The sequence below is a fragment of the Hypanus sabinus genome, chromosome 1, assembly GCF_030144855.1.
Source record: "Hypanus sabinus isolate sHypSab1 chromosome 1, sHypSab1.hap1, whole genome shotgun sequence".
Taxonomy (NCBI): Eukaryota; Metazoa; Chordata; class Chondrichthyes; order Myliobatiformes; family Dasyatidae; genus Hypanus; species Hypanus sabinus.
Window position 1 is genome coordinate 12,537,080 of NC_082706.1, and position 23,965 is coordinate 12,561,044.

Sequence of the window (23,965 nt, forward strand, 5' to 3'; positions counted from 1 at the left end):
AATGAACATCAATTGTAACGAGAGGAAATACCTTCACTGAGGGTGGTGAGAGTGTGGAATGAGCTGCCAACACAAATGGTGCATGCAAGCTCGATTTCAAAGTTTAAGAGAAGTTTGGGTAGGTACAGGGATGGGTTATGGATGGCTAAGGACCTGGTGCAGGTCAATGGGACTAGGTAGTTTAAATGGTTCGGCAAGAACTAGATGGGCCAAAGGGGTTTGTTTCTGTGCTGTACTTTTCTATGAATCTGTGACTATAATTTTTTGGTGTTTTTGAAGTCTCAATTATTGATATAACTAAGATAATCATGGGGTGAGATAGAGGTATGTCTCTCCAAAGGAGGTGTAAGATGCTCCTTCTCTCTGCTAGCCTGCAAGTCACTCTTGGGCAAGATGTAGTACCTGCTTAGCCACCCCCCACCCCACCCCGATCAGGGTCACATGACACCATGGGAGCTGGTAGTGGATGGTCGTATGAGCAGGTAGTGTGTATCACAAGTCCTGGTTATGCGACCACTGACATCAGGGAGAAAATCTCTGGAGAGTATGGCTGGGATCACCCACCTTGTAAAGACACAGCCCAGAAGAAGGTAATGTAAACCACTTCTGTAGAAAAATTTGCCAAGAACAATCATGTTCACCCATGTTATACGACATGGCACATAATGATGGTGATGAAATAACAGAATGAAACTTCTGTGGTGTTTTTAAATGTCTTAGTTATTGATTTGGGAATGAACGTGAGATAAATGTTCTTGAATGCCCTCAAACTGATTGCATCATATGAAATCAATCATATATCCTTTGATTTCTTAACTTGAATGAAAGCTGAATGATTGGAGGTCTTGAGCTAAAAGATTCAATTTATTTCTTTTGGTTTCTGTGTCATCATCCAGGATTGAAATGGGAGTTAGTTTCATGTTCTGTGAATATTTTGAAACTGAGACACTTTGGAACTTTATCTAACTGGACCTGTCAATATCCTCCCTGTACCAGTTTCTATGCCTAGTGAATCTACCTGAAATGTCATCTTCTTAAGCCCAGTGCCCCTACAGGGGCATAGGCTGCTGATGACAGCTCACCAGAGTCCTCTGTCCTGGGCCGGTCCCTCAAGTTTTCCCGGATGTGGCCAATCTTCTTGGTGTATCCTTCCTCTCCCAGAGATGAGGTCCCTGGAACTTATGTTGGTGTTTCTGTATCACTGAGACTTTATGGGATGGAGTTGCTAACCCCATGGCCAACCCTCTTCATTTCATAGATGGGCTTGGGAGCGTGCATGATGGAGTTACCTGAGATGTACCTGTTGAGAATTTAGTGACATACAAGCATTCAATAACATTCTGCTTTGCTATTGGCCTGCTATTTACTATTTACTCCTTACAAATCTTCCTTAATTTTTTTAATTGCATTTCTACAACAGTATTGTAGTGGGGTTTCCTGTGGAATTCCAATCACTAGAGTAGAGTATCTCCTCCTTCCTTTTCTCCCATGGTCCACTCTCCTCTCCTATCAGATTCCTCCTCCTTCAGACCTTTACTTTTTCCATTTACCACCTCCCAGCTTCTCACATTGGCCCCCTTCCCCACCCACCTACCTTAATCCTCATCCGGTTTTTCACTTACCTTGTACTCCTTACACCCCCCCCCCCACCTTCTTATTCTGTTTTTGGCCCAGAATGTTGACTGCTTGTTCTTCTCCATAGATGCTGCCTGACCTGCCGAATTCCCCCAGCATTGAGTGTGTGAGTCTGTCTGTCTGTCTGCAATAAAGCATCCAATAGAGCATCTGGAAGTAATTTTCAAGTGTGGTTACCTGGGTGGGTTAACGTGATAGTCCACAGCAAAGCACTGGTAGCCCGGAGACGGCCTGTCTTGGGGCTGCAGGCCTGTCTGTGTGTTGGAAAGTGTGAGGGCTGGGAAAGAGGTTCGTAGTCTGCTGTTGAGGTTGTTGCTGCTTGTGTTCAGTTGAACACTGTTGGCATTCAATTTTGGTGCCAGAAAGTGTGGTTACCTTTGTGGACTGCTCTCAGCACATCCTTTGGTGTGTTCGTTATTAACACAGTGGCATATTTCACTGTATGCTTCAAAATTCAAAGTAATTTTATTATCAAAGTACCAATGGTTGCACAATGAAATTGATGGCTTTGTTGCAAAGTTTGCAGATAGTATGAATTAGGTTAAGGGGCAGGTAGTTTAGGAAATAGGCTACAGAAGGACTTGAGCAGATTTTTTTTTAAATGGGCAAAGAAGTGGCAGATGGAATGCAATAATGGGAAGTGTATGGTCATACACGTTGGTAGAGAAAATTAAAAGATCGACTATTTTCTAAATAGAGAGGAAATACAAAGCAACTGAGCTGCAAGGGGACTTCAGAGTCCTTGTGCAGGATTCCCTAAAGGTTAATTCACAGGTTGAGTTTGTGGTGAGGAAGGTAAATGTAATTTCAAGGGGACTAATATAAAAGGCAGGTGGAGACTATTGAAGTATTGTGAGCAGTTTTTGAGCTCCTTATCTTAGAAAAGATGTGCTGAAACTGGAGAGGGTTCGAAGGAGTTCATGAAAATTATTCCAAGATTGAATGGCTTGTCATATGAAGAGCGTTTGATGGCTCTGGACCTGTATTCACTAGAATTCAGAAGAATGAGGGGTGACGGAATTGAAACCCATCAAGTGGAGAAAGGCCTTGATAGTGTGGATGAGGAGAAAATGTTTCCAGTGGTGGAAGAGTCTAAGATCAGAGGACACAGCCTTAGAATAGAGAGGTGTCCTTTTAGAACAGAGATAAGGAGGAATTTCTTTAGCCAGAGTGTGGTGAATCTGTGGAATTTGTTGCCACAGGCAGCTGTGGAGGCCAATTCTTTATGTATATTGAAAGCAGACATTGATAGATTGTTGATGGGCCAGGGCATGAAGGGATTCAGGGGGAAGGCAGAAGATTGGGGCTGAGAGGAAAAATGGATCAGCCATGATGAAATGGCAGAGTAGGTTCAATGGACCAAATGGCCTAATTCTGCTGCTCTGTCCTGTGGTCTTTTATATGCATCCATGTAAAACCCTGAGATTCATTTTCCTGTGGGCATACTCAGCAAATCTATAGACTAGCAACTACAGCAGGATCAATGAAAAATCAACCAGAGAATCCTTAAAGTGGAGATCAATGGTTGTGGGAAACAGCTTAATGATGGGGCAAATGAGTGTAGTGATCACCTTTTGTTCAAGAGCCTGATGGTTGAGGATTAATAACTGTGGTGGTGTGAGTCCTGAAGCTCTTGTACCTTCTGCCTGATGGCAGCCCTGAGAAAATGGCCTGGGTGGGAAGGATCTTTGATGATGGATACTGCTTTCTTCAACAGATGTGCTCAATGGTTGGGAGGGCTTTACATGTGTAAAGCCTTTTGTAGGATTTACCATTCAAAGGTATAGGTGTTTCCATACCAGGCCACGATGCAGCCAGTCAATACATTCTCTGATACAATCTATAGAAGCGTGCATCTATTGATATATATGATAAATAAATCTGAATCTAAATCTGTCGTGGTGTGGCAGTGAAATTGTATTGGGCACAGATTTGCCTGAGTTATCAAATAGGGAAAGGCATTCCTGCAGAAATGAAATGGTTAGTAAAGTGTTCCGAGAGGTCTTGGTCTCTTTGGTGAGATGGACAGACATGTAGAAGATGAACGAAATGATACATTTTGGTGGGAAATGGAGGAGGGAGGATATATGTTAAATAGTACAATTTTAACAGGAATTTTTGAATTAAAAATCTATATTTATGTGCTTACTTTATACTGCAGCCTCCAGCTGCATTTAATAAATGTTATTTGACCGAACAATCATGTATGCTCTTTAAGCACTCATCCCAGACCTCCTCTGTCAGTTCTATACCCAATTCATCCACCCATGCCTGTTTAAGACCTGCAGTATTCACCTGAACTCCATTATGTAGGATCTGATAAAAATAAGATACAGCACTACAAGTAACAGGTTCAAATTTATTTATTGCCTCCAGGGACTCATGTTTGTCTAAAACCTCGAAGTTAGGTATATATTTCCAAACATAATCTCGAATTTGTAAATATCTAAAAAAAACACTAGATGCAGGGATATTGTAAACTGCTTGTAACTGCGCAAATGAGGCAAAGTTTCCATTGAATTACAGGTTACCTATACTACAGATGCCTCTCTGTTTCCAGGTGGAAAAAACAGTCTCATTCAGGCCAGGCAAAAAGGAATGATTTGATCTTTGAAAGGATATGGGGCCCTGTATTGGACTTCGTTACGGGGTGAGGACTGAGGTTTTTTGGTGCGATGCACCTCTGCTGTGTCTGTTTACTTTTTGCCTTGGTATCTATTTTCCCTTTCACTGCTCAATATGTAATTTGATTTTGCTATGACTGTGGTTTTTGTGGTTGTGCCGTATCTTGTTTTCATTAGTTTTTTTTTGTTAGTTTTTTCCAAGTCTGTCACATAAAACAATAGAATATAAAAAGAAAAGGATAAAATTAAAAACAAAATAAATGTTATTTGTGCGTTGAGGAACTGTCTAGTACTTGGGTGAAGTCTGTCAGATGTATTGGTGGTGGTGAGGTGAGGTGGTGAATTTAAGTTATCAGAGAAGAAGCACATTGCACCTACTTTATCTCACTGTGACACTTTCTCCAATAATATAATTAACTCATTAAAGTAAAGCTGGAGGCTGGAAAACGTCTCTGCTAATTAAAGTGCACAAATCGATGCCCTACTTCAGACCCATAAAGTCATTTAGTTCACAGTCCATCTCCTCACTTTTCCACCAAAACATTTCACTTTACACATATCTTATATGCCTTAGCAATTTTCAAGAGAATCAAGATCAGTTTTGTTATCACTGACGTACACTTAGTGGCCAGGAGGTACCTAGTAATGTGGCCGCTGAGTGTATGTCCATGGTCTTCTGCTGCTGTAGCCCATCCACGTCAATATTCAATGTGTTGTGCATTCAGAGGTGCTCTTGTACACACCGATGTTATAATGTGCGGATATTTGAGTTACTATTGTCTTCCTGTCAGTCTGACCCAGTCTGACCATTCCCCTCTGACCTCTCTCATTAACAAGGCGTATTTGCTCAGAGAACAGCTGCTCACTGGATATTTTTTTTTCACACCATTCTCTGTTACCACAAGCAGGGATTCCCAAATTTTATTATACCATAGACCAACGATTAAGCAAGGGGTCCGTGGATCCTAGGTTGTGAAGCCCTACTCTGGAGATCGTCATGCATGAAAATTTCAGGCAATGAGCAATTTCTGTGATACTCAAACCACCCCATCTGGCACCAACAATCATTCAATGGACAAAGCTCATTAGATTACTTTTTTTTTCCCCACTTTGATGTTTGGCTTGAAAAACAACTAAACCTCTTGACTATGTCTGCAAGCATTTATGCATTGAGGTTTTTTTATCAGCATGTCACACCAGACAGTCAGCTGTCCTTGTTTGGTACGTGGTGTCAGGATTGATCTCCTTTTGGATTAACCAGGTCACGATATGAACGTTCCTGACTCGACCCTTGTGTTTTTTTTTACGAGGCCGAGTGGCTAGCTCGACGCTCAACCCGGCACAGATGAAAAGCGTGCTCGGGGGTGGCCCGACTGGATTTGAACTCGGGATCCTTCGCTCCGGAGTCCAGCGTGGACCCCATTGTGCCACCAGCCGGCCTGCATTGAGTTGTTGCCATGCGATTGGCTGATTAGATGTTTACATTAATGAGCTGATTTATCTAACAAGGAAGCTATTGAGTCTATCTGTGAAATTTGTTGTTTTGCAACATCCATGCTGTTCATGAGATATATATTACTATAGATAACAAAATAAATAAATAGTGCAAAAGATGAATAACAGGGTAGTGTTCATGAACCATTCAGGAATCTGATGGTGGATGAGAAGCTGTTCCTGTAAATACTACTCTTGTCCTTTCCGGTGGTGGAGGTTGTCAGTTCTGAAGGAGCTGTGGGAGGAGCCTGGGTAATGGCACATCCTGCTGGCGCTGTGACAGGTGGTGGATGGACTATGTTTTGGGTGTTGGATGGAGTGAGTACCAGTGAAGCAGGTTGCTTTGTTCTGGATGGTGTTGAGCTACCTGTGAGCTGTTGGAGCAGGCAGGTGGAGACCATTGAACTCCCGACTTGTTGAAGATTCCTGTGAGAGGATGAGTTACGTGGGGCTGCTTAACCAGCCTCAGACGTACTTTTGCAGCCACTGAGTTTATGTGGCTATTCCGGCTGAATATCTGATCAATGGTAACCCATAAGATGATGATGACAATAATGATGGCTTCCGTCTATCTCGAAGAACAATGGGTAGTAACCCTGGAGTGACCTCTCCAGGGCACAAGCCTGGATGGAAAGTATGAAGATCCTAGGATGCCCAGTTGTCAAGTTCCCACTCTTGGCCTCACTGGTGTGGTCCACAGGAAAGAAAAGCAATACATTTGGCACCAGATTGGCTGTGGGAGCCGTTGGGATGATATTCAGTATGTCCAACCGCCTTAGGGGGTCCACCCGAGATTTTCTGTCTGGGTTTACTCCCATAGCCTTCATCTCTCCTGAGGCTGCCCGCAAGGCAGTGGGGTTATTTACCCGTTGCTGGGAATCTGGAACCTATAATCCATAGGAGCAGAATTAGACCATTTGTCCCATCAACTCTGCTCCGTCATTCCATCATGGCTGATTTATTATCCTTCTCAACCCCATCTCCTACCTTCTCCCAGTAGTCTTTGACACCCTTACTAATCAAGAATCTGCCAATCTCTGCCTTAAATTACCCAATGAATTGACCTCCACAACCATCTGTTGCACTGAATTCCATGGATTCACCACCCATTAGCTAGAGAAATTCCTCATCATCTCTGTTCTAAATGGACATTGTTGTATTCTGAGGCTGTGCTTTCTGGACCTAGACTCCCTCACTATTGTAATCATCCTTTTGATATCCAGTCTAACTATGTGTGTGGCATCCATTAGTCTCGCGAAACCATGGATCTGCACCTGGAAGGTTTCCAGGATGCAGGCCTGGGCAAGGTTATATGGAAGACCGGCAGTTTCCTATTCACCAAGTCTCCCCTCTCCACACCACCGATGTTGTCCAAGGGAAGGGTAAGGGCCAATACAGCTTGGCACCGGTGTCGTCACAGGAGTCGCCAGAACGAGGTTGAAGACAATGTCGGACTGCCTTAGGGACTCCAGCTCTGGATTTGTCCTTGGGGTTTACTCCCGAAGCCTTTCCCTTGAGTGGGTATGGCCGCACGGCAGCAGAGGTTTGAAATCAGAGTTTTCCCTCTCTTAGATGGACTGCCTTCACAGGCTGACAAGCTCCTTCTACCCGAACCACTGGTTGTAAGGTGCCAGGATCCACCTTTGCCCCTTCTCCTGTCAGTAGAAACAGTTCCGCCGGGCTTAGAGGCTAAGCCACAGGAGGAGGCCAGGAGTTGGACTTGGTTGTCAGAGGCAATTTGAGGTGCGTGCCGTGAGGAGCACTTTTAGGTAGTGGGAGCTTGTCCCCACTACCACTTCTCGGCTTGACAACTAGGTCTTTCAATATTTGGTAGCTTTCAGTAACACCCCCCCCCACCCCAACATTCTTCTAAACTCCAGCGAGTACAGGCCCAGAGCCACTACCCACGCCTCATATATTAACCCTTTCATTTCTGGGATCATTCTTATAAACCTCCTCTGGACCTTGTTCAATGCCAGCATATCTTTTATTAGATAAGGTGCTCAATACTGCTCATGATACTCCAGGTGTGGTCTGACCAATGCCTTATAAAGCCTCAGCATTACATCCTTGATTTTTGGTTAAAAAAAAGAAATGCATAGCGGGTATAGGCAGGAAGGAACAAATGAGGTTTTATGGAGTATAAGAAATGCAAGAGAGAACTTAAGTAGGAAATCAAAGAGGGCTAAACGAAGACATGAGATTGCCCTAGCAGATGAAGTTGAAGAGAATCCTAAGTGATTCTACAGATACATTAAGAGCAAAAAGATTGCAAGGTACAAAATTGGTCCTCTGGAAGATCAGAATGGTAATCTGTGTGCGGAGCTGAAAGAAATGAGAAAGACCTTAAATGGATTTTTTCATCTGATTTTACTCAGGAGACAGCCACAGAATCTATAAAATTGAGGCAAAGTGGCACTGGTTTCATGGACCCTATACAGATTACTGAGGAGGAAGTGTTTGCTGGTCTGAGGCCAATCATGGTGGATAAATCCCAAGGGCCTGACAAGGTGTTCCCTCAGACCCTACGGGAGGCAAGTGCAGAAATCATCCTTAGCGACAGGTGAGGTACTGGAGGACTGGAGGATAGCCAATGTTTTCCCAATGCTTAAGAAAGGCTCTAAAAATAAACAAGGAAATTATAGACCAGTGAGCCTGATATCAGTAGTGGGAAAGTTTTTGGAATGTATTCTAAGGGACCGAATATATGAGAATTTGGATAGACAGGAACTGACAAGGGATAGTCAGTATAGCTTTGTGCAGGGTAGGTCATATCTAACCAATCTTATACAGTGTTTTGAGGAAGTTACCAAAAAGTTGATAAAGGTAAGGCAGTGGATGTTGTCTACATGCACTTGGCAAGGTTCCACCTGGAAAGTTTGTCAGGCAAGTTCAGTTGTTTGGCATTCAAGATGAGGTAGTAAATTGTATTAGACATTGGCCTTGTGGGAGCAGGGACATGTGGGATGAGGATTTGTGCTTTGCAGGTATTCTGTTTAGGGCCAGTTCTCTCATGTGGTTCTGTCTGCGAAAAAGTCAACAAAGGCTTGAACTTCAGCCTCCGAGTGCTCAGATATGCAAATTTTGTCTGTGTGCTCAGATTTCAAACGTTCTCAATATTTGTTTACTTATTATTATTGTTCTATCTTTATTTTCTCTCAGTTGAACCTGGTTAAACCTGAGGTACGGGCATAGCCAACCACATTCAGTTCTCATTTGCTAGGAACTTCCGGACTATTCTAGTGTTGTTTAGCTTGGTGACTTTCTGGAGATTTACATAAATATTGACGTTCAGTCCTAATTGTGTAGTGACTTTGCAATGGAACCAGTTGTAGATATTACTATTGGGACAATGTATACCTTGTTCATGTTCCAAAGTCTTTCTATTTCCTCTTTTAATTCAGCATATTTCTGGTGTTTTCGCTGACTGATTTCTGTATATTGTGTGTTTAGAATGGCTATATCTATTAAGTAAGTTGTTCTTGTTTGCTTATCTGTAATACTATGATGATGATGATGATCATGGCTGGTTCTTTGCTTGTGAAGATCAGGAGGGAAGAAGAGTCCTCAGGAGCGACGGCATGATCATTGGTGACTGTAGAGGCCAATTCTGGATCTGCAGACTCTGGACGGACATGGGAACAGAATACTGTTGTTGCCTCAGGTCAGCAAACAGACGTTCCATGGGTCTGAGCAGAGTTGAGACTACGACTTCTGGTGTCATCTAACACCTGTCGTTTCGTTCCTTCTCCATCACTGTCGGACTTTTCTTCCCTCCTGCGTTGCGTGGGTTTTTAGTGAGGGTCGGTGTGCGCGGACCTAATTCACTCTTTAGGCCGGGGGAAGTTCTACAATGGCACAGCGCGCTGCGACAACTGTGGTGACCACAAGGTTGTAGATTGAGTATCGGAGTTCTCCTTCTCCTATATAGACCGCCTGACGTGGCTAACGAGTCCCATCTAACCAGGTTTGGAATGGGAGTTGTCCTTCTCCTAGGCTGGCTGTCAGCCAGGGCTGCTGAGCCCAGCCTGCCTGCCCAGTTATACCACTGGACATCCGGTCACGCCATGACATAGCAAATTCAGTAAGACCAGGGATGCCATGTGAAGGCGTTGCTATGGGCACAGTAGTGTAGGACAGGCCATGTGCAAGTGACTTCCTGAACAGCAAGCCAAACAGTGGTCCTGCGGCAATCACAACACCAGGAAAGGAGAGGCTATGGAAGGTGCTTCACTTTCCTAAATTGAGCACAACGTCCAGTCCAGGACTCACCCGTCCGCATGGTAATATTATGTCCACATGGTAATTATGGATTACCCTGTCTGTAATAATAGATTGGTCAGAATATAATTTTTAGCACTGTGACTCTAAAATTAGATCAGGCTTATATTTATAGTAAGGATGGTGTCTTTTATGAGTTTGTATTTTAAAGCAAGATATGATTATCAGTTATTGTTTGTATTTGCACAGATTGTCTTCTTTTGCACATTGATTAGTTGTCAGTCTTTGTGTATAGTTTTCATTGATTCTGTTGTATTTCTTTATTCTACTGTGAATGCCTGCAAGAGAGTGAATCTCCGGGTGGTATGCTGACATGTACGTACTTTGAACATTGAACTACCGTAGCTCAGCAACTGACGCTGTGCAGTGGCGGTTGTTCCGGAGCAGAGGTGAACCATTTCTAATTCATCCCGTCAGTCAGAATTGGAATTGTTGTGTTATTATCAGCTATATGGAATAGATTGAAAAGCTTGTCTGTCATACTGTTCACACAGATCAGATCAGATCAGATCAGATCATTGCACAGTGCACTGAGTTGGAATGAGATAACATAATAGCAGGTAGACTGGAGCAGGAAGCTTGTTGGAGGAGAAGTGGAATATTACAGAGACAAAGATTTAGGAAGAGTGCACATTAGTCGTTTGTCAATCTTCAAGTATAGTTCTTCATAAATTCTACTGCATTTCTTTATCCTCCTGTAAATGCCTGCAGGAAAATGAATTTAAAGGTGGCATAAATATGGTAACAGATACATAAATTCACTTTGGCTTTGTCATAACACTTTGGGTACATTAAAGTTTCCTCATGTAACAATGTTCCATCTATAAAGGAACTTTCCTGATGGCTCTCGCAGGCCAAGTCCTCCTCAACCTCCAGCTCCACACAGCTCAGAGCAGATTCAACACCTCTAGGGACAGAATCCAGGTGTTCTTTGCTGCACCAACAAAAATGCATGGAGCAGTATCTCTTGGCCCTGATTTCAGCTCTTTTCCACCAAGAAGGATGAAGGGGAATTGAAACTGAGCTCCAATCCACGTCTCTTACACAATGCCCAGTGTGTCCATCACCAATCTGATGCCAAGCATTATAGATAATATTGAGAACAAAAGTTGTAGAGTTCTTGGAAGTGAGTCCATAGATTGTGGAATTTGTTCGGCATTGAGGCGAGTGAGGTTATCCACATCAGTTCAGGAACCTGGTGGTTGTAGGGTAATAACTGTACCTGAACCTGGAGTTGTATGACCTAAGGCTCCTGTACCTCCTTCCTGATAATAGTAGCAAGAATAGGGCAAGGCCTGGATGGTGAGAGTAACCTGTTACTCAATTACTCAATTTAAGAGGAATTAGAAAAGTATATTTATTTATTTGGTGGTACATGACAACAGGCCCTTTGGCCAAGCGAGCCCAATATTGACCAATGAACCCACTGGCCTGTGTGCCTTTGAAATGATAGAGGAAAGTGAACTGAAGCATTCAGAGGAACCCCACCTATTCACAAGCAGAACACAAACTCTTTACAGTGTTGGAATTGAACCCAGATTATGGGCCCGGTTACACTAACCGCTATGTATTCTGGGGAGGAATTACTTAAAGAAACATTGGAAAAGAATAGGCGATTGGTGTCAGTTGGGTCACAATTGTACAGGCTAATCCTTGCATAAAGGGCAGAATATTGTTATTCTCTGAATTAACAAATTATCTCTGTGTCTCAGGGAAGGAAAACAGGAATTCAATCTTTCTGCTCCTGACTCTCTTCCTAGAGAGCGGATTTCAGGACTGTACTTCCTTGGAATGAATCCCATGTTTGAAGAGAAGATCCCGGTTAATTGTTTCATTCTCGAGACCCTATCACAACAAGCAAGAGCAATAGGGCTGATAACAATCTGAGACTCTTTGCCCTCAGTTGATGGAGAGAAATGAGAAATAACAGAATTATAATGAAGGATCTGAAAAATAATTGGAATCTGATAGAGCGCGTGCTCTCTGTGGGTTATCAATCACCAAATTTAAAACGGTGTAAGTGCAGTCTGCACAGATCAGGCTGTCTGAGAATTGGCACCTGCTCATTTTGATTTCCTCTGAGCAGTACATTTAATATGTTCTGGCTTTGAGAATGGATGGTTTGGAGATGTGCTTGGAAATAATCAATCCCTTTTTCTGCCTTCGCATGCACACCAATGCCTCTTAATGAGGGCGATTGATGTCAAGTAAAGTCTGAACAGAGGAAAGGATGTGAAGCCAAGAAAAGCTAATGAATCTTATTAGTGATAAGCATAGTCATCTCGGGCATTTTGTGCACAATGAAAATATTGCAAGAGATTTCAGGCAGTGGAGAAGATTTGCCAAAACTTGAAGATGGTGTAGATGTGCCAACAAAAGCACATTACTTCCCAATGAGCAACCAAAGCACATTTTAAACAGAAGGGGATTGCAATGTCACCATCCACGCCAACAGCCTCCATGCACTAGCACACACTGTCGCTGTGATGGACTTAAGATCACTCTTTGGGATAAGAAAGCAATTGGCCTAGATGGTGTCCCTGATGTTCCTTAGATCCTGCACAGATCAGTAGTGGGAGTATTTTCAGGATTTTGATTATCTCACTGCTTCAATCTGTGGTTTGATCTGCTTTCAGAAGACCACTATCATCTCAGTACCAAATTAGCTCATACCTCAGCCTTGATCTCATTAGATGGCAGAATATGTTTGAGGGAATGAATGTGCTGCTGTTCGGAAAGAGTAAACAAGTTAGCGTTATTTCTTTAGATGGTCCTGCATAGAGAGATCAAAATCTTGAAGAGAATTGGCAGGTAGCTGTAGACAAAACATTGCTATGTTGTCAGGACCTTAAGTATGAGAAAGTTCACTGAAAATCTATTTGAGAATTCAGGGGGATCCACTTTACCCATACAGTGGTAAAAGTGGGGAACTTAGTGCTGCTAGTGAGATTGAAGTAAATATGAGATAAGTTGAAGAAAAACTGTAAGAGGAAGGAAACCATAGATAGCATAGGATGAGATGTGATTTAGTAGCTGAGATTTGAATGGAACAGCACAGGAACCACTGAATAGATTAGTGGAGCCAAATGACCTACGTCTAAGTGATTCCACCTAAAGACATATGTTTAAATCATCACTGCCGTTATTTGCTATGTCATATGACATAGGTGGTCATGAGCTTTCCACGACCATGATAGCTCTTGGCAAATTTTTCTACAGAAGTAGCTTGCCATTGCCTTCTCTGGGCATTGTCTTTACAAGATGGGTGACCCTGGCCATTATCAATACCTTCAGAGGTTATCCTGTTGAAGGGTCACGGGCTGAAACATTGACTGATTACTCTTTTGCATGGATACTGCCTGGCCTGCTGAGATCCCCCAGCATTTTGTGTGTGTTGTTCAGAGATTGTCTGCCTGGCATCAGTGGTCGCATAACCAGGGCTTGAGATATGCACCACCTGCTCGTACGACCGTCCACCACCACCTGCTCGTACGACTGTCCACCACCAGCTGCCATGATTTCACGTGACCCCGATCAGGGAACTAAGCCCGTACTACACCTTGCCCAAGGGTGACCTACAGGCTAGTAAAAGGAAGGAACATCTTACACTTCCTTTGGTAGAGATGTATCTCCACACTGCCATGCAATTTTTTTCAATTACTACCCATAGATACCTTGCTCACAGAACATGTGTTTGAGATATTTTCCTAAAGTATGTTGTTACTCAATGTGATGGGAAAACTTTTATGAACTTGAATGGTAGCTGACCTGTTTGCCTTGTTGGGTTGGATGTGGAGCACACTGAGTGTCCTTGGGCCTGCAGTAAGTGAATTACCTCCTTGGAATTGAATGGCCAGAGACACAAACATGATCCATTGAACTGATAATAATAAAGAAGGATTGCTCAGACCGGTGAATCAGATATCAAGTTCCTTCAAGGACTCTGTAATTCCAATTCAATTTAATTCCAGTTTAAATGCCATTCAACCATACGTGAACACAGCCAAACGAGACAACATTACTATGGGGTCAAAGTGCAAAACATAGTTCCAACAGTCATACACAAGAACATATTCACAGAATAAAAGAGTCCCAATGCCCCTCCCACCCCGCGACACCGCAACTTGATGCCCGGTCCTCAGGACAACAAACCCAAAGAGAATCTCAGGAAAATACGACGACATAGAATTTGCAATTATTTAGTGCAGACCCCACCAGCCCACTAGGTGACAGCACGGCTTTGAGACCCAGTCCTCACATATCATAAAAATACAACGATGCAGAATATGCACGTATGTAGACTGAACCTCCCAGCCCACCGAGATCATGGGAAGACAAAGGCAAAGCACCAGAAACACGAAGCAAAAACCAGATAGAAAATATTGTGAAACAGCCGGACACCTTGCATCCCCCCACCTTCCCTGCCATTCTGTTCCTTGTGAGTCCTTCTGTGCTCTTACTTATCCCACTACCACACCCTTCTGCCTTTTTAGACAGCCTATTCCTCCTGGTCTCCACTTAAAATGATCAATTCAAAGATTCACAGTAAATTTAGTAACCAAGTACACGCAGTACTGCACAAAAGTCTTAAGCACGTATATATAGCACGTAACAGAGAATGAGTTTGTAAATCTGGCAGGAGCAAGGGATGTTGGGAATGGCCGGGGTGGGACGCCACTAGAGGAGTGTGACGTGGGTGCAGGCACACCCAGCCCTGACACTCCAGGCAAAGTCATCTGATTCCAAGCATTTGTTTTATTTATTATGACAGAATGTCTCTTTGGGGGTGCTTCCTGCTCCCTCCCCTTTTTCCCCTCCCCTTTTCCCAACCATGAGTCCCCTCTCCTTGCCCTCTTCCCACTCTCAGACCACAATAGAGACCCATTATCAGAATCAGGTTTATCATCACTCACATATGCCATGAAATTTGTTGTTTTTTTGTTGCAGCAGCATTACAGTGCAATACATAAAATTACTACAGTACTGTGAAAGAATCTTAGACATCCTAGCTATATGATATTGCAGTGTTCACCGAGCTTTTCAGTTACCTTGCAGACATTTCATCACCAGTCGAGGTGACGTCCTCAGTGCGCAGTTGTTGATGTTTCTCTCGGGGAGTGCTCACATTCATATAGGCCCACTTTCACTTGCCTTGGTCCTGATTTGGCTATTTGAATTCTATTGGCTCGTGTTTCTTTGGCTATTAAGTGTTCGTAGATGGTGTCTATTTCGATATGTTTGTTTACGGATTTATCAGAAGAGAGCCACACTTCTAAAAATCCCCGTGCCTGCTTTGTGTTTGCCTGCACCAGAACCTCCATGGTGCCCTAGTTAAAGTGGTGTCCAGTTTGGTCTTCGTGCATGGATCACGTCTCCGTACCACCTGTTTGTGTTCCCGAAAATTAGTTGAGAGTTTACATCCTGTTGTAGTCTCCACAGGTGTCCTGTATACCACATTGCTTTTGTCAGTCGTCTTCATTGGCCCCTGGTTCTTGAGATCACCATTGTAAACAAATCCTGGATCTCGTTTTCCAGCAGCATCACAGGATGTTATGTTGAAGTTGGATAAACATTGCTGAGTCCTTGTTTGGGGTATTGATCACCTACTTACAGGAAAGATGTAAATAAGATTGGAAGAGTACAGAGAAAATTTACAAGGATGTTGCCAGGTCTGGAGGACTTGAGCTATAAGGAAAGATTGAATAAGTTAGGACTTTATTCCTTGGAACGTAGAAAGTTGAGAGGAGATATGATAGAGGTATAGATAGGGTAAATGCAAGCAGGCTTTTTCCACTGAGGTTGGGTGGGACTGCAACCAGAGGTCATGGGTTAAGGGTGAAAGCTGAAAAGTTTAAGAGGAACATGAGGGAAAACTTTTTCACTCAGAGAATTGTGAGTGTGGAGTGAGTTGCCTGCAGAAGTGGTGCATGCGCGTTTGATTTCACTGCTTGAGAGGTTCGGATAGGCACATGATTATAAGGGTACAGAGGTACAGTGCAGGTCAATGGGAGTAGGCAGTTTAAATTGCTCGACACGGACTAGATGGGCCAAAGGGCCTGTTTCTCTGCTGTATTTTCCTATGACTGTGACCTTTACCAGAGCGATCACAAGGGTCCATGGACACTCAGCATCACCTTCTCAAGACTAATTAGTGGTGATCAATCAGTGTTGCCTTTGTCTGTAAAGCCACATCTCAGAAAGTAAATAGTTGAAAACAGTAAACCAGAGGGCTTAGATTTAGGGATAGAGGGTAAGAATTTAGAGGGGACTTCTTCACCCAGAAGGTTGTGCATATTTGGAATGAGTTGCCAAAGCAAGTGGGTGAGGCAGGTATAGTAAGATTTCAAGACATTTGGAAAGTACATGGACAGGAGAGATTCCCAATCTTTGTGTTATGCTATGGACCAATACCATTAAGCAAGGGGTCTATGGCCCTCAGGTTGGGAACCCCTGGTTTAGAGGAAAGTTGGCCAAATGCAGGAAAATGGCATTGGCATAATGGTTGGCATGGACGAGTTGTGCCGAAGAGCCTGTTTCTATACTGTATTACTCTATGGCATGACAATAGTCAGCACAGTTCAATTTCACAGGAAACATCTTTGCCCAGGAAAGCAGAAGAAGCTGCCTCATTAAATATAGCTAAGGCACAGTTACATACATTTTTGCATAATAAATGAATTACGTAGTGGTGAAAAAGTCAGACAGGTAACATGGTGTCAAAGGTCAAAGTAAATTTGTTGCACTGGGCAACAAATTTTTTCGGAAGTCTTCCTTCCTGAGGATTTCTTATGTTTATGATAGACCATTTGAAGCTGAACACGAATAATTTCAGACTACTTGTATCTCGTAGGAATTTGGAAAGTAAGAAATTCTGTTGAATTATATTATGTTTAATTGCATAATGGTGCTGACACTTTGCAGCAGTTGAACTGAATGAAAAATGATTTGTTGAGGGTTTTCTGAGGCTTCTTGCTAAGTGTCCAACAATAATCAGCCATCATTGATGGATTCCAGTTGCCCTGATACTGTTTCTCCATGATCACAATCTCCTGGTGAAACCTTTCACCACGCTTGTCACCGACAGCAGCAAGATTTACAGGGAAGTCTAAATGGGAATGGAGAAAGTGAACTTTCAGTGACATGTTGCACTTCACAGTTTTGTATGCTTGAGACATGTCAACTATCTGGACCTAGCCTGGTGCGCTGTAGCTGCTTAGAAAATTTTCAACAATATCCTTGAATAACTTCAATGAGATTTTCTCCAGTTCCAATAGAAGTTTTTCAAATTGCCTGCCACTGATGACCAGTTTGAATTGAATTGAATCGAATTTTGGTTTATAGTCATTTAGAAACCACAACTGCAATGCAGTAAAAAAATGAAACAACGTTCCTCCAGAATGATATCACAAAAGCACAGGACAAGAATATCCACATAACGTTTGGCAATCACCAAATCCAGAGTCCAGAGAGGCTGCTGCGTATTAATATTACGCTACCATCTTAGCGAGTTCCCCGGAAAGGAGCTCCAAACCTACCAGACAAAACAAGACCACCCAGACACACCAAGTCAGGAGACCAACCTATCACCCAACAAACCAAAATCTAAAGCTACAAGACCTACACAAAACCACATAGTTACAACAATGATAATATCACAATAATACCACAATACCACAAATATCAATACCACAATTGATATAAAAAAAAACAGACCATGGGCACAGTAAAAATAGTCCAAAGATGTTAGAAGTTTGATCTGTGGGCCAACAAAAATGCCTTCCTTAAACTTGGCATCAGCTATTAACAAATGAATTAAAATAATTAGAGGATGATAGGGAAATTTCATTGTGATTTTCATGATCAGCGGCCCAAAAGTCATCAGATACACCCAGAAGTTTTCAGGAAGCAAAATCTTTGTTGTGCGGTGTTATCAAAGTACATACTGGGTATGTCACCAGATATTATCCATTTTCTTGCAGGTATTCACAGTAGAACAAAGAAATACAGTAGAGTTAATGAAAAATTACAGAGTCATGATCCTATTATCAAATGAATTTAAATAACAAATATCGGTGACTTAAAAAAATGGAGCATGATGGGGAAATTTCATGGTGATTTTCATGATCAGCAGACCAAAAGTCATCAGATAAACCCAGAAGTATTCAGGAAGCAAAATCTTTGGTGTGCAGAGTTATCAACAAAGTGGAGCAGGCTTGATGGGCCAGAATACCTGCTCCTGCTCATATTTCTTATGTTCTTATTGTTGTCTACAGGCAAGAAGTTTATGAAGCAACTTCAAAGTGTACCGTGTTCCAGTCTGGCCGTTTTGAGATTGTAACTGGTTTTGTTCTCTTACAGATGCTGGGACTGCTCATCATGTGCGTGGGTATTTATGCCGAAGTGGAAAGGCAGCGGAACAAAACGATGGAAGGATTCTTTGTTGCACCGGCTGTCTTTCTGGTGCTACTGGGGGTCAGCATCTTTGCGGTGTCCTTTGTTGGGATGGTCGGTGCTCTCAGAGACAATCGGCTACTGTTAAAGATAGTGAGTTTTTATTTTTACCATTCTGCTTAAGCATTACTGGAAAGATGGTGTAACACTTATCAAACAGGCTGGTATATGTCTAGGGGAAAAGGAGATCCAGCCACTCACCAACCCCACCTCCCGTACACGCAGGTGCTGTGAGAATCAAGTTTATGCCGCGCGTACACACACACACGCAATATCAAACTCACACCAGATACTGTTATGGAATATACTTTAAAGATTTTACTAAAACTAAAAGAGCACTATGCAATACAGTATATATGAAGGAAAAGAAAATAAAGTAAAAGGCGCCAACTTATCAAAGTTTAGTGCACATCGTTGGAGCTCAACCATCGAACCATTCGACCCCTTGTCACTTTCCTCCGACCTCCACGTCCTCGCACCTGGGACCACCCCAGTGGTCGACCGAGCAGTGCAGTGCACGTCCACCTTACTCGGCGTCTTCTTCCTGACTCCCCTGAAAAGACCACGAAAACCCCCAAGTTCCCAGCCTCACAAGACAAAATAACATTCCCCATTAGTTAACAAATGAATACAATCCCAATATCAGCAAGTCTAAAGCTAAACACATATCAGTGATCACAATAGCATTAGCTTCAATATAATTATGGAGAAGGACAGGGCAGGACCTAGAGTTGAGATTTTTGATTGGAGAAAGGCTAACTTTGAGGAGATGCGAAGGGATTTAGAGAGAGTGGATTGGGTCAAGTTGTTTTATGGGAAGGATGTAATAGAGAAATGGAGGTCATTTAAGGGTGAAATTATGAGGATACAGAATCTTTATGTTCCTGTTAGGTTGAAAGGAAAGGTTAAAGGTTTGAAAGCACCATGGTTTTCAAGGGATATTAGAAATTTGGTTCGGAAAAAGAGGGATGTCTACAATAGATATAGGCAGCATGGAGTAAAGGAATTGCTTGAGGAATATAAAGAATGTAAAAGGAATCTTAAGAAAGAGATTAGAAAAGCTAAAAGAAGATACGAGGTTCGTTTGGCAAATAAGGTGAAAGTAAATCCGAAAGGTTTCTACAGTTATATTAAAAGCAAGAAGATAGTGAGGGATAAAATTGGCCCTTTAGAGAATCAGAGTGGTCAGCTATGTGTGGAGCCGAGGGAGATGGGAGAGATTTTGAACGATTTCTTCTCTTCGGTATTCACTAAGGAGAAGGATATTGAATTGTGTAAGGTGTGGGAAACGTAAGGAAGTTATGGAACCTATGACAATTAAAGAGGTGGAAGTACTGGCGCTTTTAAGAAATTTAAAAGTGGATAAATCTCTGGGTCCTGATAGGATATTCCCCAGGACCTTGAGGGAAGTTTGAGTAGAGATAGCAGGAGCTCTGATGGAGATCTTTAAGATGTCATTAGAAACGGGGATTGTGCCGGAGGATTGGCATATTGCTCATGTGGTTCCATTGTTTAAAAAGGGTTCTAGAAGTAAGCCTAGCAATTATAGACCTGTCAGTTTGACATCAGTGGTGGGTAAATTAATGGAAAGTATTCTTAGAGATAGTATTAATAATTATCTGGATAGACAGGATCTGATTAGGAGTAGCCAGCATGGATTTGTGCGTGGAAGGTCATGTTTGACAAACCTTATTGAATTTTTTGAAGAAGTTACGAGGAATGTTGACGAGGGTAAGGCAGTGGATGTAGTCCATATGGACTTCAGCAAAGCCTTTGACAAAGTTCCACATGGAAGGTTAGTTAAGAAGGTTCAGTCGTTAGGTATTAATGCTGGAGTAATAAAATGGATTCAACAGTGGCTAGATGGGAGATACCAGAGAATAGTGGTGGATAATTGTTTATCGGGACGGAGACTGGTGACTAGCGGAGTGCCTCAGGGATCTGTTTTGGGCCCAATGTTGTTTGTAATATACATAAATGATCTGGATGATGGGGTGGTAAATTGGATTAGTAAGTATGCCGATGATACTAAGGTAGGAGGTGTTGTGGATAATGAGGTGGGTTTTCAAAGCTTGCAGGGAGATTTATGCTGGTTAGAAGAATGGGCTGAACGTTGGCAGATGGAGTTTAATGCTGAGAAGTGTGAGGTTCTACATTTTGGCAGGAATAATCCAAGTAGAACATACAGGGTAAATGGTAGGGCATTGAGGAATGCAGTGGAACAGAGAGATCTAGGAATAACAGTGCATCGTTCCCTGAAGGTGGAGTCTCATGTAGATAGGGTGGTGAAGAAGGCTTTTGGAATGCTGGCCTTTATAAATCAAAGCATTGAGTACAGAAGTTGGGATGTAATGCTAAAGTTGTACAAGGCATTGGTAAGGCCAAATTTGGAATATTGTGTGCAGTTCTGGTCACTGAATTATAGGAAAGATATCAATAAATTAGAGAGAGTGCAGAGACGATTTACTAGGATGTTACCTGGGTTTCAGCACTTCAGTTACAGGGAAAGGTTGAACAAGTTTGGTCTCTATTCATTGGAGCGTAGAAGTTTGAGGGGGGATTTGATCGAGGTATTTAAAATTTTGAGAGGGATAGATAGAGTTGACGTGAATAGGCTGTTTCCATTGAGGGTAGGGGAGATTCAAACAAGAGGACATGATTTGAGAGTTAGGGGGCAAACGTTTAAGGGAAACATGAGGGGGTATTTCTTTACTCAGAGAGTGATAGCTGTGTGGAATGAGCTTCCCGTAGAAGTAGTAGAGGCCAGTTCAGTTGTGTCATTTAAGGTAAAATTGGATAGGTATATGGACAGGAAAGGAGTGGAGTGTTATGGGCTGAGTGCGGGTAGGTGGGACTAGGTGAGATTAAGAGTTCGGCACGGACTAGGAGTGCCGAGATGGCCTGTTTCCGTGCTGTGATTGTTATATGGTTATATGGTTATGGTTAAACAACTGCGAGAGAAAGCACTTACCATACAAAGAAGCACTCCTACTCTTAACAAAACAAAGAAGCTATTTTGATTAACATACACAGTACATTGTACAATTGTATGGAAAGGTTTGGGGCAGTCTGTTTGATTACAGAACAACGATAAAGGTTTAAAGGTGGAACTTCAAAAATTCAAAGATTCAAAGTACATTTATTATCAAAGTATGTATGCAGTATACAACCCTGAGATTCTTCCCACAGACAGGCAGGAAACAAAGAAAACCACAGAACCCATTCAAAGAAAACATCAACCACCCACCCCCCTCCACTCCTGATGCACAAAAAAAAACAAGTTGTGCAAACAGCAACAAAAAAAAAAGCAAAAAATACAGAATATAAAAAACAAAACTCTAAGAGTCCAGGCATATTCAGTTCAGCTCAGTGCAGGCCACCCTGATCGAAATCACTCAAAATAGCAAGAAAACAAAGAGCGCCCAGAAACCAGAAACACATCATAATGGGAACTACAGAGTCCAACCACAAACCGGGTTGATCAAACCTTGCTCAAGATCCAGAACTCCAGCATCATCCTCTGACAGCATCAAGGGACAGAGTAACCATTCAAATACAGGGACCATCTTTCAGGAGCAGTGAGCGAGAGGGAGAGAGAGAGAGAGAGAGAGAGAGAGACTGTCACATGCAGACACCCTCCTTCAGCCGTAGCGGCAGAGAACCTGGTAGAAGGGGCTGAACACCCGCCTACCTGCCATAGTCGCCTTGATGGTTTCAATCTTCCTCATCACTTTCATCAGCAAGATTAACGAGGATTGGAGTTGATCATGGGCTCACGCCCCACCTCCAAGCTTCTTGGCTTGGAGACTACACAGTTCATTTGAAGCCTTGTGGAACATGCTCGGAGACACCAAAGCACCAGACTGCTCAATCGGCCTGAAAACACACCACCAAAAAGCAGATGACAGCCTCCAGCAGTAGCAGAACCACACTTGAAAGAAAGAGAAGACGCAAAAGATGTGAAAGAAGCTGTTTCATGAACTATCTGGAGGACGTCACTCTTGGCCGAGTTATTCACAGGCGCTATCTTCATCGATGACAATCTAGGAGAGCTGTTGACAGTGGGCTGAGCAGTTTTCTCATGCCCCTTGTGTTCTTGCATTGGGTTCAAGGGTCTATCGCTAGCTTAGCAGAACATGTACATTACATGCTGTGTGGGCATGTTTTTAATTAAAAACGGATTGGTAATTACGTTGTATTGCTGGTCAACCCGGTGATACTTTTTATTCACTGTGTGAGTAGTGTTTGTCAGCTTTGTGTTTGCACCGTTGTGTAATGCAGTTTAGTGGCATGTTTATATATGCATAGTACTCCACAGCGCAGTGAATGTGAGGAGCACAGGCTTTGTGTTGGTTGCTAATTTTACATCCAACATAGAGCTACTAAGCTTTCTTAATAAGACGAGTCTTGCTTAGTCTTTCAGACACAAGCCTGTACTCACTACAAATAATCATATAACAATTACAGCACGGAAAGAGGCCATCTCGGCCCTTCTAGTCCATGTCGAACGCTTACTCTCACCTAGTCCCACCGACCTGCACTCAGCCCATAACCCTCCATTCCTTTCCTGTCCATATACCTCTCCAATTTTTTTTTAGTGACATTTTTTAAAAATATAACAGAAAGTATTGTGGCTGTTGCCACATTGGTGAGGCATTTTGCTATCACAAATATTCCTGAAAATACAATTACTTTATTATAATAAGTATAGATGATATGCTACGCACTTAGAGCATGTGCATCAACATAATTGCAACCAATGCACATGTGAACGCAATGCATAGAACAATGTGTGCATGATGTTTTTATAGCTTTTGTAAAACCTGTTTTGCCGTGCAGCATCCACCCTATCTAGGCATGCCTGGACAATATAGAAAACTTTTCAGCTTACATTGTGTGCAGCATTCAAGTTGAATTACGAATTGAACTAACAAATTCAGGCATAGGCAATTTTTTTAAAAAATGGCGCACAATACGGACGTTTCATGGTGATTTTTCTGATCAGCAACCCAAAATCCATAAGACAAACCCAAAAGTATTCAGAATCAGGTTTAATATCACTGGCATATGTCAGGAAAAGTGAAGACTTTCTGGCAGCAGTACAATGCAATACATAGAAGAAAATCTGTGAGTTACAGTAAGTGTGTGTGTATGTGTGTGTGTGTGTATATATATATATACATATACACACACACATATACCTTTGTATATATCAATTAGTTGAATAGTGCAAAAACAAATAAAAAGTAGTGAGGAACTGTTCATGGTTTTAATGTACATTCAGAAATCAGAGACAATATTTTTGTTCACTTTTATACATTTTTATAGACTATTATACACTGGGATGGAACAAGGCCCACGCTCTACCTTCAGTCTGCCCTTTGTAAGCTGACAGAGACAAAGCTGTAATGCACAAATGATAATTATTTATATATACTTTGTAGGTTGGCATCTGTGCCATTGGGGGCACGTGGAGTTAT

At 42.4% G+C, this 23,965-nt stretch overlaps 1 protein-coding gene across 2 annotated transcripts in view; it reads left to right on the plus strand.

The window, feature by feature from the left end:
- The window catches only part of zgc:110329 (uncharacterized protein LOC550500 homolog), a 263,067-nt gene that overhangs the window by 27,843 nt on the left and 211,259 nt on the right, over positions 1-23,965 (plus strand). For both annotated transcript variants that reach the window (XM_059964677.1, XM_059964666.1), the window contains exon 2: positions 18,393-18,578. In XM_059964677.1, the coding sequence (XP_059820660.1) occupies positions 18,393-18,578 (186 nt within the window). The remainder of the gene's footprint in view (positions 1-18,392; positions 18,579-23,965) is intronic.